We start from the raw sequence: 18,112 nt of genomic DNA, 5'->3' as shown, positions 1-18,112 counted from the left end.
GTTTTGGCCCAAGCTGGACTGAGGAACTTGGAAATGCTCACCTTTATTTCTCATGATGGAAAAATATTAGCCCTGTGGTTATTTGCAATGCATGCTGTTGTATTGTGAGCGGTGTAATACAACAATATGTTAAAATAATTAGTCGGCCTCCAACTGTTTGTCAAAATAAGGGTTTGGGGATTTGGAGGACTGTTTTTTCTTGAACCTTCTTGTCACAATGTTTAACATCAAAACATCAAAAATGTTTTGAACTGCATTAAATTGAGGAAAATTCTCTAATATATATGTACTAAATACTAAAATTCACAAATATAGCTTTTCTAGCTAGCTAAAAACATTGTTTTACAATACTATTGTCAATCATAAAATAAAAATCTTATAAGTGTAAGACATTTTTTTTAATTATTCCACTTTTTAGAAATGTACTTGATTACCAATCCTTGTTTACACAACTGCAAAAAACAACCATAATAGATTTAATAAAAGCCCAACTTTTCAGTATCATAAAAACATGCATCTTGAAAAATAACTTAAAGTGGAGCGGTTGAATGAGCTGAATTTAAGTGCGAAAAATGGCAAATTATTTATAATAGTCCACGGGACAATCATGAAGGGGGCGTAACGTTCTGCTATTACCCCTCATAATCATAATAATCCCATTTAATCATAGCCTGGCAATTACTTTCAACATCCCCTAATGATGGTGTAATCATGTGCTAATGATGTCGGACTAAAAAAATATGTTTTTCTTTTAGGCAACAAAAGAGAATAGAAATGAATTCATTCAGATTTTACATAAGGTCCTCACTCGCTGTCATACTATTGTTCTCGTCACAAAAACATTTGTGATTGACTTCCACCGACCGCGGTCCTCTTAACTCCCACACGTTCCGTTTTTGTCAAACGGCACCCCACTGTGTGGTCTCATGGTTGCTATGGTGCAGCCAGAGCCCACCTGAAGTTGTGGAAATTGCAGTCTATAAAAAGCCGCGAGCGCTGATTTTCGTCTTTTTTGCTCTTATTTAGTCTAGCATGGATGCTAATTGAAGGGGAATGAAATGTTTTGAATAAATCTCATTTATAAAACCATTTCTTGACGCCAATGTCAAATCTGGCCTATCTTTAAAGCCACACCTTGTGAGGACAAACAAACCTTCTGGTGCAGCGCAATGGTTTCTCATTCCATTCCAGCACTCTTGTATAACAAGTCAGCATTCCACCTGTAATCATTTCCAGTCGAGTTATTGTGAAAGCAAAAATGGCAAATGCGGTTTCAGTGCTTTTATTTGCACAACAGGATTTGCACTGTACAAACAACCCCAGTTCAGGTGTTGAGGGACAAACACAGGAGCATCTCTTTTTACCTGACCTGAGCATCCCTCGCTCTCACTCCTGTTGAGGAGAAACAAAGCTTTGTTTTTTAAAAAAAAAAAAAAAAAAAAAAGAATAAATAAAAGCAGCAACTTGCTGAACAAATATACATGGGTAAGGGAAAGCCTTCCGTTGCCAAAAGCAGATATGAAATTAAATTAAAAAAGTGTAAATTAAAATGAATGTACTATCCAGCCTCAATGATAGAAAGTATGATCTTGGTTTTAGGAGAAGTAAACAAAACAAAAAACAATAATGTTCTATGCGGCCCCACTAGTCTAATCACAACATTCCGATGCTTATTGCGTTTGTGGAATATTAATTAAACAGCAAAATGCGCCCGTTTGTATCCATCAGAGGGCGGCCATTTTGCCACGTACTGAAAATGACATCACAAATGAACAGGGTTTAGTTGCTGACCAATCACAGTTCAACATGCAATCACTAGCAAGCGCAGCCGTGATTGGACGTTACCTGAGTAATTGTGATGTCATTTTCAATTTACAACAAGTAGCAAAATGGCCGCCCCCCGAGCTGGATAAAACAGGTGGACTTTGCTGCTAAATACATATTCCCCAAACTCAGTATTAATCAGAATTATTTTTGTTAGACTAGTGCAGGCTAAAAGAACATATTGTAAACATTTTTGAGTTGATTTTCCGTTCAAACAGTATGTAAAAATGCAGCGGATAGACCAAAACAGAAAAAAGGCATAACGTGATCTCCACGTACATGTCAATACATCTTCCATCATTTGAGGTTTGTACACATTAAGACAGAACACTTGGATTTAAAAAGAAAACATGGGCCAAAACACAAAACCCACAGAGCTCCTCTGACATTTTTTTTTTTTAGGTAAATATAGTGGAAGTTCTCTTGAAGCAATGACAACTTAATTAAATCCACTCAAATTCCCATTAGCGAAGAAATAATGTCGCCAAGTCAACATAATACTTTGTATAAAAATAGAACGAGACATTCAACAAAAATAAATCTACAGTGTCAAATAAGAGGCGAGGGGGGGGGGGCGCTCAGGTTTGGCACGAGCTGGATGCTTTTCTCACGTTAAGTCTGGGTGGCGGCACTCTTGGCTCTCTCGGCCAGCGGCCCGCAGTGGAACCCGCGGGTTCCGTCGGGGCCCCGCGGGAGCCTGGTGACGCCCGGTGGCAGCCCGTCCGCATTCTGGATCTTGCGGGCCAGCATGGGGCTCCCCACGGGGCTGCTCTCCTGCGAGGCCACCTGCTTGCGCCTCTGCACCCATGGGCTGCCCGACGGCGTCAGGCTGCTGTCGGACGAGTAGTCGGCCCAGCGGCGCCCCGGTTCGGGGCTTAGCCGCCCCTGGGTGACCAAGGGCGATTTGTGGGAGTGGGCGGATTTGCGCTGGATGCAGGGACTGGCGCGGGGGCTGGACCATGGACTGTTGCGGGGTGACAGGTGATTGTTCTGGAAGGCAACACCTGCGGCCGTGGGGCTGAGCTTGTTGCAGGACTGCGACTTACGGGCCGGCCTCGGCGACGTGGGGGTGCTCTCCGTGTCCGAGGAGCTGCAGGCCGAGTCGTCCGCGTGGTACTGCAGCTCTCGGACTCGGCTGTTGAGCGAGCGGCTTTTGCGCATCCCCGTGGGAGGCGCATCTTCACCGGGCCGCTCCTTCTGGACTTTCTTCTTGGGGGGCTTGGTGCCGATCAGGACCACCTTCAAGCCTGACGAGGCACTCCCGCCGTCCTCGCCGCCCACGGCCTCGTTGGCTTTGACGGCCGCCTCCACCTCCTCGAACTCCACGATGGCGCACTCCTCGCTGCCCAGCTGGGCGTAGCGACCGCTCAGCCTCTTCAGGTCGGCCGGCAGGTCCTTGCCCGGCTTGAGGACGCGGACCGACGCGATGGCACCGTACGTCCCGAAGGCTTTGAGCAGCAGCTTCATCAGCTGCTCCTGCTGAGCGCCGCCGCTCTCGCCGGCCCCGTTCTCCGTGAGCTGGGCCAGCTCAGGCCAGCGCTGCAGCTCGCTCAGCAGTAGCATGCGGCTGGGTAGCGACTCGCTGGCAAAGACCGGCACGGCCAACTTGCGCCGCACCTTCCGACCTTCGTCGTTGAGCTCCAGGAGGTTGGACTGCCTCAGCGCGAAAGCAGTCGTTCTCCAATCGCGAGTCAAGTGTTTCACCTACAAAAACGACACGGGGTTATTCTTGAGAAATTACCAGAACTCCCAAGACCATGTCTACACACTTCTGCATTTTTTTTCCAGCCATTATTACCTTTTTAAAGGAGGTCAGCAACTTGACACTGACAAAGCCTAGCTTATTCCGCCGCACATGCTTTAGCAAGAATGCGTCATGCTCCAGGTTTTCATCCGACAGGTAGTACTCGATCTGGGTCACCAGTTTTTGGATGAGTTCCGGGTCGGGGGGCTGCCAGCTCTCCTCCTCCAGCTCTCCACCGCTGGTCCCGGCACCGCTGTATTGAGATGATGCAATGATGTTTTATGATTTGAATTGAACAAATGGAAAGAACAGATTGTGTTGTAGTGTAACGGGCAGAATAGTTCTGGATCATTCCATGTCCAGTATGCGTGGGAAGACGGCTCTCCCACTCAGAGAATCTCCTTTCGCTACATTTTGCATTCAACGCAGCTTACTAGTTGCTGACAGAATTGCAATATTGCGCAACCACCCCCTAATCCCCCCCCCATTGCTCCAGTAAGACTGAATCACAGGTCTTGGTGCCAGGACTTCTCCATTTGAGAGGTGCACGATCCCAATGCAGTTCAATGCCTGCCTCGCCCCTCCCTCGACGTGAATTCAAACGCTGTCTGGTATAAACAAGCAGATGAGAAGTGAATGAATTTTTGTCAAGATGACTCATCGCCTTCCTCCGCATCCCCCTCCCCCTCCCCCCACACTCTTGCTTCATCTCTCTCGCTCGGCTTTCTAGCAAGCTGACCGCACAGCTGGCACGAGCCTTCGAATGAGAGTCGTGCGAGCCTTTTTGACGAGAAGACGTGACTCAAATCAGATAATACTCTGGAATCTCCAACATCCAACCGTTTGCATTCCAAAGTCTCCCACGGGAAATAATAGGAAAAGGAAACAGTGAACCCTCCACACTGTTAAACTCACCGATTGGCTTTTTGTGGAATCTACCAGCAGCAGAAAAACACAGCTTTTGCGCTTTTTATGAAATGCTTTAAGTTGCCACAAGATGGCAGCAAAGCAAAAATGTTCGATTAGACAGGAAGCTGGCCTGTCGAAATAAATTCATACATACATTTTATTTCTTCTATTGAACGACTTAAGATGACAAAAGTGTCGTCGTGTCTTGACAATTGCTATTTTTACAGGTTGCGAAGGAAATGCAAAATGTCATATTTGAAACTATGAATAGTATGTTGCAATCACTTGGCGGGTTTTCACGATTCGCAGCGGGGCTCCCTCCCCCCTGTGAATAAATAATAAGTGGAGATTCTCTGTTGCAGGATATAAAGCAGTAAGCATCCAGATGGCAGCTACCAATCATCTCGTCTCCTGGCACACGCTATAAAGACGGCAACGTGACAAAGAGTAGGAGGTGCTGCACAAAGCGCTTTGTGTGCGACAAAGCCATCAGGGCGTGGTCACGCTTGCCTCGGTGCTCAGACTGCCCAGGTAGGAACTTCTCAAGAGGCCGGCTAAAAATAGCAGGCGGTGACGCGAGGGGAGGGGGGAGGGGGGGGGGGGGGATTAAGGTGAAGGTATCATCCTTTATGTCCCTCCAGTGTCCGATAGTTCGGATACAATGAGACTTGCCGTCTCGACTGTGAGAGGATTTTACAATGGGATCTGCCGCACTAGTAGTAGACTTTAAAATAAAATAAAAAAAATTAAAAAAAACAATGCAAGAAACTTTAATATTAAAGTTGGACAATTTAAAAAAATAAATAAAATAAAATTTTGAAAATAAGAGAACTGATTGTCCCCAACTTTAAGTAAAAACAACTCCCTTGCTTTTTGTGCAAACTAACATTGTTGCTATAGATGCCAATTTATACTTTAAAGTTGTTCCAACTAAAATGACTATTTTAGCAATCAAAAATATTTTTTTTTTCTGCAGTGATAGAAATACGCTGATATGTGCATTCTGTCCTCCCACCTGGTTGAGGCAGATGGCCACACACACACACTCACAGAGTCTTAAGGAAGCCATGCGGTCAAAGTGCTCGCTTTGATAGGATCAAAATAAAAAAAGGCTTATCGTCACTTTTGCCACTGAGCAACCGCTTTTGTCGCAATAAGTTTGACTTCTGCTTCTACAGTTGTCATCACATCTGCGGACGCTTTCCTCAAATGACCTTAAAAGATCTTTTAATAATTAATGATATTCATTTATGTGAATATGTCATCATGTGAATAATTTAACAAGATAGAAAAACACTGTTTACATTTTTTAAAAGATCATTTTTACAATACTGCGAGGACGTGACAATGTCCCATGACTGGTGACTTATTTTTAGAGCGGCTCCACGGGTTACCCATGTGGTCCTTAGGGGGGCTACCTGGGGGACACCTGCCTCCTATAAATATGTATTTAATGGTGACTCTAAATGGAGCTTAGCTGCAGTAAGCATAGAAATGGAACAAACACCACAAAAACATTTTTGAGGTATTTGCTACTTATGTTGGAGTCAGATGGAAATGCACAAAGTCGGAGTGAAGGCATGGTTCCATCAAAAACAAGATTTTACTCAGTTATATTGTTTGCATGCTTGAAATGCAAAAATGCAGAAAAACAAGTTGGCTCAAAAAGTGCCCTGATGTACTTGTGGTTTGAACATGTGTATAAAAACTGAATTGGAGATTTAATTCCTACTTAAAGGTCAGCCAGGGAAGGATTGTGAAATAACATTTAAACGACCAAACTGTGGCTTTGGATGTCTCCTCAACTTTTAAGTCTCCCATGGTGTTAAGTGCGCGTGTGTCATGACAAACCTTGACTTGTCATGCCTGCCGAATTCATCCTCGCTGCAGCTGCCGCCGATAAAGTCGACATGACCGGGCGAGAATTCCTCCGGTTCCTCGTCCTCAGCCGCCTGGATGGCGACCGTGATGGTGACCGTACCCATCTCCTGCGAAAGCTGGTGGTCCACGGTGATGACCTCTTCGGACGAGTCGGGGGAGCATGGGCTGGTGCTCGGACTGGAGATCCCCGCGGCAGCGCTCATGTTCTCCCCAGAGTGGCTTAAGACGGCTCCGGAAGCCGAGCTCGTGTCAAGGAGGCGGGCAGGACGCGATGTCGATCGACGGCTACTCTCGCGGAGGAGGACCCACGGAGCTCCCAAGACGCGCTCCACGGCTTGCCACACGAGCCCGAACCAGATCCGAGCGGCCTGCGGAGCCGGCGAGACGCAACCTGGAGCGAGAGAGGCCGACGGGCTGCAAGGGGAGGAGGAGGAGGAGGCAGCAGCACCGCCACCACCACCACCGTGTAGCGCCGCGGCAACTGCAGCTACTTCCTCATATGTAAGAGGCTTTGTGGCTCGGATGCGAGCTCTGGGATTGGGCCGTGGCGGCGTCTCTTCGCACTCACTGGCCCACAAGCAGAGGCTGACACAAAGCCAGGAGGGGGGCAGCAGGAAGGAGAGGCAACGCATGAAGGCGTTCACCAGCGCGTGCATACTTGATTTATTCAATTTATTCCCGCACAGTCGTGCATAAAAAAATACTTGTTATTGTGATCATACAAATCCCACTTTCCTAAGGCGTCTTTAAAATGGGAGGGGAGCAAATTGACGTGGTGAAATCTAATTGGGGAACTGCCGTGACGATGCAGCAGGTAGAATTGAAGGCTGCTAATTGAATAATAGGCTTGCAGCCAGGTGACCCCTCAGGAAAAAGGAACGTGATGATTAACAGGAGCCTCTAAAAGTGGCCCCAAAAATAAAATATCGAGGGAAAGTCCATCTGCAAATAGATAAAGATAAATAATGAGCACATGATTTAAAAAAATATTGAAGTTCAAACGGTGAATTTGTGCAATATAAATATTTTGTAACATTTATTGGACTCAAACCATAAAAATCCCCAAGATGTTTTTAAGAACTTTTGTTAGTTCTGCCAAAGAGGAAATAGTTTGTGTATTTGGAGGTTTCCAGGGTGAACTTTTTTCTTAAACGGACTCGTGTGGGGAAAGCCCATTAAAATTTTAAGGGTGTAACATTGTGGAAAAACTAAGTGTACCCTGCCCTAATAGTCACACAAAACTTTGAGTAGTTTGTTTTCCAGTGGCCTTGGAATAGTTCGAGGTTATAAATTGGGAACATATTCTCCAAAAAAATGTCCTAATAATAATCGTAAATCATTTCCAAAAGTGATCAAGGACTGTGTGGTCACAAAGCGCCCACTAGGCCGTGGAAATGTTTTTATTTCTTTTCCTTTCCACATGTTCACACTTGTCATGCTCACAGCTTGACCATTCCACTTTTTCTTGGCCTAAAAACGGTGACAATCACTAACAATCGTTTTGTTAGCCCGTCACTATCCTTGCATGAAGCAGCCCGAGTCCCAAACATTGGCAAGCGACGCTCACAGCTGGTGGGCAGTCTGACTCATTCTCGGCACCACATGCCATACACACTGCTCCACTTTGTGTGTACAGTGTAACAAGTTTGGCAAAGTGTGTCAGCAGTTCTCAATGTGGATTATAGAATCATGTTTTCCCAATACACAGAAAATTCCCAACCTCAACTCTAAGCCTAACCATTACAAACCCTCATTTAAAATCATAAAATGTAAGCTTGTCGATATTCAAAATGCAGAGTCTCCATTTAAAATCCTAATATTGACAAATCTAGTTTATTTTTATTTTAAAGATGCATCACTACTAAAAAAATATGTCAACATCATAATGCTCATACTGTACTTCCTTTTTTCTCTAAGTGCTTGCATTGATGTTTTCATATTGCTCATCCTTTGGCTCACTGACCTTTCCAAGACAATTATATAATCTTAAATTCTTGGAAAGGGGGAAAAAACAACAACCTAGAAAATTAATAAATTACTGTGGAAGGTTTCAATCAAGCTGTGACCTTTGAACCTGCTCCTTTGTTTGCGGAACGTGACAGCAAGTACAAAAAAAGCATCTTTGCACAAAATAATCAAACTTGTATTTGTAATAAAGGTTTAAATGTCAAACCACCACAAAAAGAAATGAGTCAATAAATGAATGGAAAAGACACCCGGAAATGAGAAGCATGTCGCAGGTAGAAAAAAAATATATATATATATAAGTCTTGACAAATTAATAAAATTAGCACCTTGGATAGCTCAGTGCATGTGAAGAAGCACAAACGCTTGACAGACAGCTTACATTCTATACATGTGGCACATTTCCTTCTCGTTCATGAATAGATTGTGACAGGCACTGTGTGGGTTGTGCCTTTGGTAAATCTGGACTGCTTTTTTTCTGAAGGATTATAATTACACTTGGTAGTTTGTTATTATTTTCCAAATACCATATCTAGCTCTCCAGCCAAGTTTGGAGGAAATTTACAATTTAGTTTGTATGTTTGCAGGATACTTCCTGTTTTGTGGAGAATAAAACACAGATGTGCAAAAAAAACAGGACAGCTTTCTGTTTAGAAGTAACATATTGGGGTGGTCAGCAGCCCCGTGAGCCACCAGCAAAGATCCGCCCCTGCATTACCACTTCACCTTGCAATCTGGTTAACAAATACACATAATTAATTTGCAATTCTGCATATTTTTACCATGTTCTGTTTTTCTGTGTGTCAAATGGAGGAGGCTCAGCTGTGTTGTTTCGTTCAGCACAGTGGGGTCAATGACAGGAGGCAAAGTTGAAAGGTCACACGAGGCACAAATGCATGTCACCACATGTTTATTCAATGCGCCGCGTGTGTTTGTGTCTCGACAAGTACTTGTTAACATCCTGCTGCATATGCTCAATGATACTTTAGATTTTGCCCTCTCGCTTGAGAAAAATGGGACCGGATAAACAAGAGGTCTGTTTTGTTTTAATTAGTCGGTAATCAGACTGGAAGGACATGTGTGCCTCCAAATTATATCGCAACAGCCAGCTGACGAATAAAAAGCACATTTTTAGATCATTTGAAAATTTTAGCACCAGTTTCTACAGCAAGCGCTGTTTTTTTTTTTAAAGAAAGTGTACGTTACCAAGCAATGGCACGGCGGTTGCCATGGCAACGAAACTTGTGTGTTGGTGTCTTGCTTTCCGAGGAGGCTGCGAGCAGAAAGGATTTCCAAAACGGTAGCGATTTATAAAACATTTAATGTGCTTTGTTTCCATAGGGATGTTTTCCAGCAAAAGAAATTCGATGCTAGCCCGGTGCTAACAAATTTGCTGGCTGCACGGAGACATGGGCTCCGCCGAGCGCACACGGAAACACAAAAACGACAACAATGATAACTTGGTGTTTCTCACACCAATGGTTAGTTACACACTTTATTAGTTTTCAACAATTGCACAAAAATGACAAAACTCAACTTTTTCTGCAGGTTAACAGTTGCAAGTTGCTCCCAAAGACCCGCAAATTATTACCTGGGAGAGGCCAGCGAATGGTGAGACATGCAAATTTGATGACCAAATAATAATCATATTTTAGTCACATTTTTTTCCCATTTCATAGGTCGCATATCATGATTATTTAAAAGACTCAGGTCTGAATCCAAAGGCAAGAAGTTCGCTTTACCCAGGTACTTTTATTGTGTGCAGATCAACACTAATTTCTAAGTATAGCCTAGTAATGACGTCAGTTTTAGAAATTGTGTCCTGGGCTCACCTGAATTGACAAACATTCCTCTCCAGATTATTCTTATTCCCATCGAGAGCCATCGCTTAGTGCTGCCCCCTACAGTTTGCCCTCAGTTCCTTTTACTCCAAATGAGGTCCGGAACAGGCCAACTCGCAGTGCCCCTCACCCCAAGTCAACAGGTGAACAGCACAAAGTAGAATCATCATTTGTATGAAAAGAAAATATATTTACATTGGTGTTTATTTGTTGTTCAGGAGGCAACGGAGCGTACCATTTCAACGCCACCTCTGGTTTCCCCATCATTCACTTCCATTTGGATGATGTGGGATCCAGTCTTCATCGAATTGACTTGGACAGGTATTTGTTGTTTTTACAAGACTTTAAATTCTGCCTTTGGTTTTCAGGGACAAACAACTAGTATTATATTCAACTAAAAAACGACCACCCACTATTATGTAGTTTTTTCTTTTGTTTCCGTCAAAGTTGCAATGACAAATATGCCCACTAGGATGCAGCAGACTCCTTAAAATACTTAGTACCTGTAATAGTTCATATGAATGTTTTCTACCTTGCAGACGCTGCCTAGATGAGTGTCCACAGTTTGGCGCCTTGGAGGATCTGCAAGTTCTCAACTTGCAGCACAACATGATCGCTACCATTAGTCAGCTGTCACTCTTGAGGCAACTTGTCATCCTCAACTTGGACGACAATCACGTCACCGATATGAGCGGCATCCAAGCACTTACCTCCCTTAGGATCCTCAATCTGGCAAATAACAGGTGACTTGTGTCATAATAAGTCTGATACCAATGTAACAAATAAATATAAGAATTGATTTTACACTTGAGGGCTTGTAAAAAATGTGGTATCCAAAATCTTAAAGGAGCTTTTCCATCATAACTTTGGGTGGAAAGTAAAATACGAGTCTGCAATGTGTGACTTCTCTTTTGCAGGATTTCTCAAATCACCTGCTTGGACAATCTATCCAAGCTTCACATCTTGGATTTGCATCATAATCAGGTACGTTTAATTCCCCTCGCTGGATTCATAAATTGTATCCATCTATCTTGTTACACTTCATTAGTCTTCTTCACTTTGGCGGCGCCATGTTGTCTTAAGCCTTCATGGTCTAGCTGCTCAGGTTTTGCGTGAGAAAAATGGAAACAAAAAAGAAGCAAATTTGTTATTTATTTTTATTCAGTTGGCAAAAAGGACAAGGCGAGAGAAATCAAACAATGAGAAGATATTAAACGGAAAGGCCCGACTGATTTTCTTAATTGTGTTGTGCCAGTGCGCGCTGCCCACGCAGCACCTCAGGGAACGCTCTCGAGTCCTCTTCGCTTTGTGGAGCCACAGTCCGAATACATGAATAATTTCAGCATAGCATTTGAAGCGCGGTTTCAACTCATGTCCACAGGAAAAAACATTTACATGATATTTTTTAAATTATCATATTTCATAACATTATGAAACGGTTGCTAATGAAGTCCCAGCAAAATACGACGATTAGATGTTTAGTTGGATTTTGAATGATAATTATAAATCACAAAAAGTCGACTCCCATTCTGTACGCTCATCCTCGATGACCAAAGAGGAGCATCAAATGTGACCCGACACGTCGGCCGTCGCTTTTCCACTCGGCCGCTTGTTCGCGAGCGCTCCCGCGACACGCTCTGCTCACTCTGAAAACCGAGGCCCCTCGGAACCTTCTCCTCTCATCAATTCCGCTTGTACTGTCAGCAGCGTGGGTGGCTGAGTGGCCCGACGTTGAGGCGCCTCGCAAAGACTGTGGACCATGTTATCTTCTGATAAAACCTTATGAATAAAAGAAAATCTTTACCATCGTCACCTCATATGTTAATTTTTGTCTCAGATCAGCAAGATGGAGAACCTGAACCATCTGACCGAGCTGCAGGTGTTGAACCTGGCTGGGAACAACATCTCCAGGGTGGAGAACCTCCAAGGCCTGGAGTCTTTGACGGAACTCAACCTACGACACAATCGCATCTCTTTTGTGGTGAGGGCCCTTCATTCATTTTTATCAAATCAGGTCTTCCAATCTCCATCCGAATCCCGTTTTTTAAAATTCCCACTTATAATGTAAATGCTCGGTCATTGGTGTTCAAGTCACGTCATAGTCTCGGTCCAGCTCACTTCTGTGAGATCACTTTGGACGTGTCATCAAATCTGACGCTGCTTCCGAGACATTCTCAGAAGCTTCCCGCGCTCAGCACATGAAATCAGACCCTGAATAACAAGAAACTCACTTCCTTTGGTTCCTAAAGCTTTTAAACAGGAACACTACATGTCAGGACTGGCCTATTCATTTTCTACTCAAATCCCTGAAGCACTTTTCTTGCTTTTTGGTGAAGGACATCCACTTGGAATCCAACGTAACATCAACTCCAATCTTCTCCCATCACTCACCTTTTCCCGCAACTATGTGCTAATGATCGGATGTAATATTTCACTTACTCTTCAATTCTATGGTGTTCTCTGAACCTGATGCAAGAGCGTGGCAAGAGTCATTTATCAAAATTGTTTTCACTTGTCGTCAGGTGGTTCTTTCATTCGGAGAATCCCCCGTGACGGAGTATGTTTGAAAAAAAACGATAACAGTATCATCACCTAGGGGCAGGCTGGCTTTTTTCCATTTGTCTTGAAACATCATTACGGTTGAGAGCGTCAACAATATTCACGCGATGGGATATCCAGCTTTGTTGCGGATCGCTGAGCTTGAACATCTACTCGTGTGTGGTCTTGACTTTGTTTGGAGATGTCTCTTTTCCAACGTCGCCATGAAATTAATTCGTGTGTACTTTGCTGAACAAGCAAGCATTGAGGTGGTTATTATTCTAAAATGTAAACACTTCTAGGAATTGATAGAAAGTTAATGCTAACACATTAGCCACCTTTGTGTTCTATTGCCCATCGCAACCCTGCAGGCACGTCTCCTCTGTTCGCATGCCAGAGCAGCGGCGGCCATCGCACGCTGTCTGAGGCTAAATATAACCACCCCATCTCAGACTACATGATGTCATCGCTGAGCTGACAGGCCGCCTAACGACGGCCGACCAATTACAGCGGCTGTCTTTCCAAACAATTGATCACAGCTAATAGACTGTGTTGGTGTTTTTCCAGCTTTCTCTAGCTGACAGTTTTTTTTTTTTTACACTCACACTGACACTCAGTCATCACCTCATTGATTGTCACATGCAAGTCACGCCATAGATAATAACAGTTGGTACCCCCCCTGCAATAGCATTAGCTGCTAACTGCAAGTCTAACTTATTTTTACACTTGCAAACAGCATAGTCAACCTGTTAGCTTAGCTGATATAAATAGGTTCAATTAATTGCAAGTCTTGCCGGAATCGGATGTGCGTATCGGGCATGAGATGTTCCGCTGAATCTCATTTGCATGTGTGGTCCTCTGAGGATTTGGCAGGGGCGGGTGTGCGGATGGAGCTCATTCAGATCCATTGTTCCTTGCCACCAAAGCGTGTGTGTGTGTGACTGTGTATGCGGGCTGCTGCAGCATCTCTGCATTGCTCCCCCTCCCCTCCTCATACCGCCTCCCTCCGCCCCGCGGAGGGAGGCAGCAGCATGCCGGGTTCGGTGCATGCGCAGGGCGAATTGGGATGCTGTGCCGCCGGAGCCGAGAGCTGCAAGGTGACTGACTCAGAGGAAAGGCCAAAGTGACGATGCTCTTCCTCCCTCTCCCATCCCTCCTTTTCCCTCCCAGGACGAGGTGGAACGTCTGCCCCGCTTGCGGCGCCTCTTTCTCAGCTGTAATAACATCAGCAGGTAAGCGTTTCAGCCACCTTCACGCGCTCCCCCCCCCATCTTTGTCCTCATCCCGTACTGAATCTGGAGAAGATCCACCAGGCCTAAAAGTTGTTTGAAGCATGCTGGATGGTTAGTGCTAGCTCAGGGCATGTGGGTTGTTTTGTCACGCCCTCCCTGGCAGCATCAATGAAGACGTTAACTTCTTCACGCAATAATGTGGCTGAAGCCTGCATGTGCAATGTGGCCTGATTGGGTGGAAAACAAAAACAATGAGCAATTAAAGGATGGTCATGTCCTCGCATGTGGGCAAGGAGAGCCACAGTTGCTGATGTCAGCTGTTTGTCAAACACGCACATGCAAAATGAAAACACTGTGAAAAGCTACTGTCGGCGACAGCTGACTATCAAATGCCAGCCCGTGATGTCACTCACAAGACCACACCCCTTAAAGGGGAAGTCACGTCAAATGTGCTGAAGAATATGTTCGATGCGGGCCCGTAAAACTTTATATTTTCCTCATTTTTGTATTATTTTTTTTAGATATTATGACTTAAAATTTTGACTTTTTTATTTCTTCTTCTTTCTATGTTCTACGCGGTCCGCAAAACTTTTCAAACATTTTTCTTATTATTGTATTATTATTATTTTAATTTTATTTTTTTAGATATTATGACTCAAAATTTTATTTCTTAATATATGGCAACTTTATTTTGGTGAAATGCAATTATTGCGATTATTCCTTTGATCGCAGACGTTGCGTCATTCTTGTAACGGTTCCCATCTGAACTTTTTCATCTTTTTTTTTCCGACCTAGTCTCCACCAGCTAGGCTGCTCCAGGGAGCCGCTCTCCCTTTCCGAGCTTACCCTGGATGGGAACCCCGTAGCCCTGGAGACATGGTACAAGCAAGCTGTCCTGCGCTGTGTGCTTCACCTCAGACAGCTGGACATGAAGCGCATCACGGTAAGCCTCATTACGCTTTCTTTTTTATGCTGTCTCTTTTGTGCCGTATAAAATGAATGTTATATAATGAGCTACCTTACTGTCCAAATCCAGAAGCAGAACCTGTTTCTTCCATTCAGTAATCCAGCTCTTATTCTCTCATCAAATCCAAATGTATTTTGTAAATAATTGTCCTCCTTGTTGAAACACTTTTAAAGGCTTTTGTACTGTGTATGTAATCGCCCGACGGAGATGTTGTGACCCTCGGCATTAAGCTGTCTAAAATAACCATCAAGGCATCGCTCAGCGAGACGAAACTGTCAGGCGTCGTTGCCGAAGCCAGCGAACCTTCAGAAAGGGCTGTCAAAGTCCATTTGTGTCTTTGTTTTGACACGTTCAAAAGCTGTTATCACACACACACACACTTTGAGTTTTATTTGTGGCTTTGCCGACTTCATTTCAAGGTGTCCGGCTTTTCAACTTCATCTGAACTTAAGTAATCATTTAGCCTCATATTTATTATTATGATTATGATGATCATGATGATCATGATGATGATCATGATGATGACCATCCATCCATCCATCCATCCATCCATCCATCCATCCATCCATCCATCCATCCATCCATCCATCCATCCATCCATCCATCCATCCATCCATCCATCCATCCATCCATCCATCCATCCATCCATCCATCCATCCATCCATCCATCCATCCATCCATCCATCCATCCATCCATCCATCCATCCATCCATTATTTATGTTGCAAAACCGCCTCCTTTGAAATCAATAACATATCGACCAATGGGACCAAAACAGCCGGATTTTTTTTTTTTGTGAACCCAATGGACAGCTTCATATCGTGCCTAACTGGCAGAGAGCCACCCCCTTGACACCATGGCATACATCCCAAAACAAGTGTTGCGCTGTCACAGACTGTCACAGCTTAGCAGCAATGCATTCTGGGAGTATTGGCTATCCCCAACAGCTGGACTGTGTTCATCCCAGACTGAAAATCTAGACCGATAATCCTGTGATGATGATGCTGGCTGGCTGGTGTCAGATCGCCTCTCCTACTGCAGCAAGTGGTCCAATTCTGACCGACACAACACCTCTATTTTTTTTTGGCAGTTCTTCACTCCGCTGAATAATTTAGAAGTCGCAAGACTGCTGACCTCGCTGTTTTTTTAAAGGACGAGGATCGGCGCATGGCTGGTGTGCAGGCTCGGAAAGAGGAGGAGAAGAAGAAGGAGAGTCACAAGCAGACCATTCATAAGGTAATTGATTATATCCTGGAAAAAAAACTCCCCATACGAAAATATTTCAGGCTAGAAGACACTGTCGAGAGTTTTGAGTGGATTTGCTCGGATTTACTCTACCGACTCACCTCGCCATCGAGGTGTGGTCCATTCCACAGGGAGGGGGGGGTGTCAATGCTAAAATTCAACCACAATTGTTTAAAGTTGTCACAGAGGTGAATTTATGTTGTGTAACAACACCGTAAGTCTCAAATTCAACATCTCAGCCATCAGCAGAAGCTATTAGGTAGCTTTCGACTGAGACCTAAGACAGCTTGAATGGTTCAGCTTGGGGTGAGTGACACTTGAAACCTTGCCAACTCTCTGTCAACGTGTGTGTTGCATAGGAGAAGCGGCGTCTCGCCATCCGTAATGCGGCGCAGCAGTGGGAGGGCGTCGTCGCCGCCTGCCTGGAGCTGCCGTCGACGTGTACGACAGCCAACGGCGCCAAAGAAGAAGTCAGCCCGGAGAACAGCCCCGCCCACTGCCACACGCAGACCAACGGTTTGACTCAGGAGCCTTCGCCCGATGAGCCACGGTGGGTCTGATGTAACAGTTGATGTGATCACAATTAGAATAAAATATAATTAGCTATTTTCATGCTCTTTGCTAATAGCAAAGTAGTAACTGCTGTTAACGTGAAAAAAAAATACTACTGGTTCGTGAAGCAAATTTGAAGCTTCATTTTCGACGAGTTTACTATACTGTATCAAAATGTCACCCCCCTTTGATCAAATTAAAGATCCCATTTTACAATAGCAATAATTGATGAAATTAAGTTAATATTACTTTCAGGAAAGCTCTTTTGTGGAATAAAAAAAAAAAAGTCTGATTCCCTATGTTAGACGGGTGAGTCCAGGTTTCGGACCGGAACGGATGACGGGTGGACCCGAAAACCGTTTCCGCACCAACAGCCGTCCAAACAGCCCTCGAGATCCAAAGTAAGACACGCTTTCACGTGATTTCATTTTTAGAACATTCGAAAGACAGGTTTTGACCAGTTAAAATCTGCATGGTCATTTTAAGTTCTTCCTTTACGATGAATTTGATTTCGTAAAGCGTGTTTGAATTACGTATGCATCCTGTTTCCATCAGTCTTCTGCATCATCGTTTTGTAGACCTCATGCAGAGATGAATTATGAGGAGGCGTGCATAGTGGCATTAATCGTTTCCTACTCGGCACGCAAACAGACAAAATGGCCCTGAAAGGCAATGGTGACAAACGTCTGCCTCACCCCTGTTAGCTGAACCCGGTGTCAGCTTTTGCTTCCATTGTATCGCCCCCCAAATCTATATTTTATCTTCCCCCTCAGGCCGAGCGTGTCATTCATTCGCCTTTGAGAAAGGTGACACCGTCATTCCCACGCACGCAAACACAAACAATCGGCGAAACCTTCCTCCTGCTTAACGGATGGAATTGTCTCCTGTTTGTTGATGTCTCGCACGACATCGCGTATCGTCTGGCCGCCGTGCGTGAGAATCCTCGGGAAGTACGCCGTCACAGATGGCGCATGGGTTGTCACCTTCCGGAATAGAAACAGATTCAAGAGGACATCTGGATCTACATATTTGTGCCTATTTCAGAGACCATTTTCAAATGGTTTGAATTTAGAAAAAAAATGGAAAATTAGATACTTCATTTTAGTTCCTATGCTAATTGTCATGTTTTTCTTCGCATCGATACAAATAAAATCAAAGGAAAAGCAGAATAATTCTGCTACAGCTAGCAGAGCTATCATTCCGCTACAGCTAGCAGAGCTAGCTTAATCGCTAAATCCCAAACATCTGTCGCTGTTTAAATGGGGAAATGACAATATAATGCTGTTGTAGCAACACTTATCCTCTTTATTAAAGAAATGAAGTCCACACAGACGGTGTAGGGAAGATTTAATTTGCCAGATGATCTCCTGCGGGATTAAGTGTGATGATGGTGGATTTGAGCGTATGAGTGACAT

General features: G+C 44.3%; 2 protein-coding genes across 6 annotated transcripts in view; one reads left to right on the top strand and one right to left on the bottom strand.

The window, feature by feature from the left end:
- Positions 1-1,266: 1,266 nt before the first annotated feature.
- On the bottom strand, positions 1,267-7,136 carry larp6a (La ribonucleoprotein 6, translational regulator a). Its single transcript, XM_088372082.1, has 3 exons — positions 6,329-7,136; positions 3,623-3,821; positions 1,267-3,528 (listed from the first exon to the last, which is right to left on the bottom strand). The coding sequence occupies exons 1-3, from the start codon at positions 7,012-7,014 to the stop codon at positions 2,437-2,439; spliced, it is 1,977 nt and encodes a 658-aa protein (XP_088228208.1). The 5' UTR covers positions 7,015-7,136; the 3' UTR covers positions 1,267-2,436.
- lrrc49 (leucine rich repeat containing 49) overlaps positions 4,843-18,112 on the top strand; it is a 16,101-nt gene continuing 2,831 nt past the window's right edge. For 2 of the 5 annotated variants that reach the window (XR_015857764.1, XM_088372077.1), the window contains exons 1-14: positions 4,843-5,008; positions 9,665-9,804; positions 9,872-9,934; positions 10,003-10,069; positions 10,182-10,307; positions 10,383-10,485; positions 10,704-10,907; positions 11,082-11,148; positions 12,002-12,145; positions 13,873-13,934; positions 14,730-14,877; positions 16,053-16,136; positions 16,505-16,695; positions 17,003-17,098. Coding sequence is in view for 4 of the 5 variants with exons in the window: in XM_088372077.1 (XP_088228203.1) it covers positions 9,733-9,804; positions 9,872-9,934; positions 10,003-10,069; positions 10,182-10,307; positions 10,383-10,485; positions 10,704-10,907; positions 11,082-11,148; positions 12,002-12,145; positions 13,873-13,934; positions 14,730-14,877; positions 16,053-16,136; positions 16,505-16,695; positions 17,003-17,098 (1,427 nt within the window). In the remaining variant the exon portion in view is untranslated. The remainder of the gene's footprint in view (positions 5,009-9,664; positions 9,805-9,871; positions 9,935-10,002; positions 10,070-10,181; positions 10,308-10,382; positions 10,486-10,703; positions 10,908-11,081; positions 11,149-12,001; positions 12,146-13,872; positions 13,935-14,729; positions 14,878-16,052; positions 16,137-16,504; positions 16,696-17,002; positions 17,099-18,112) is intronic. The other 3 variants (XM_088372079.1, XM_088372078.1, XM_088372080.1) reach the window with 3 other exon arrangements.

The sequence above is a fragment of the Syngnathus floridae genome, chromosome 3, assembly GCF_059516105.1.
Source record: "Syngnathus floridae isolate MCC-2025c chromosome 3, RoL_Sflo_1.0, whole genome shotgun sequence".
Lineage (NCBI taxonomy): Eukaryota > Metazoa > Chordata > Actinopteri > Syngnathiformes > Syngnathidae > Syngnathus > Syngnathus floridae.
Note: the sequence above shows the minus strand (reverse complement) of the source record. Positions and strands in the feature narration are given on the sequence as shown.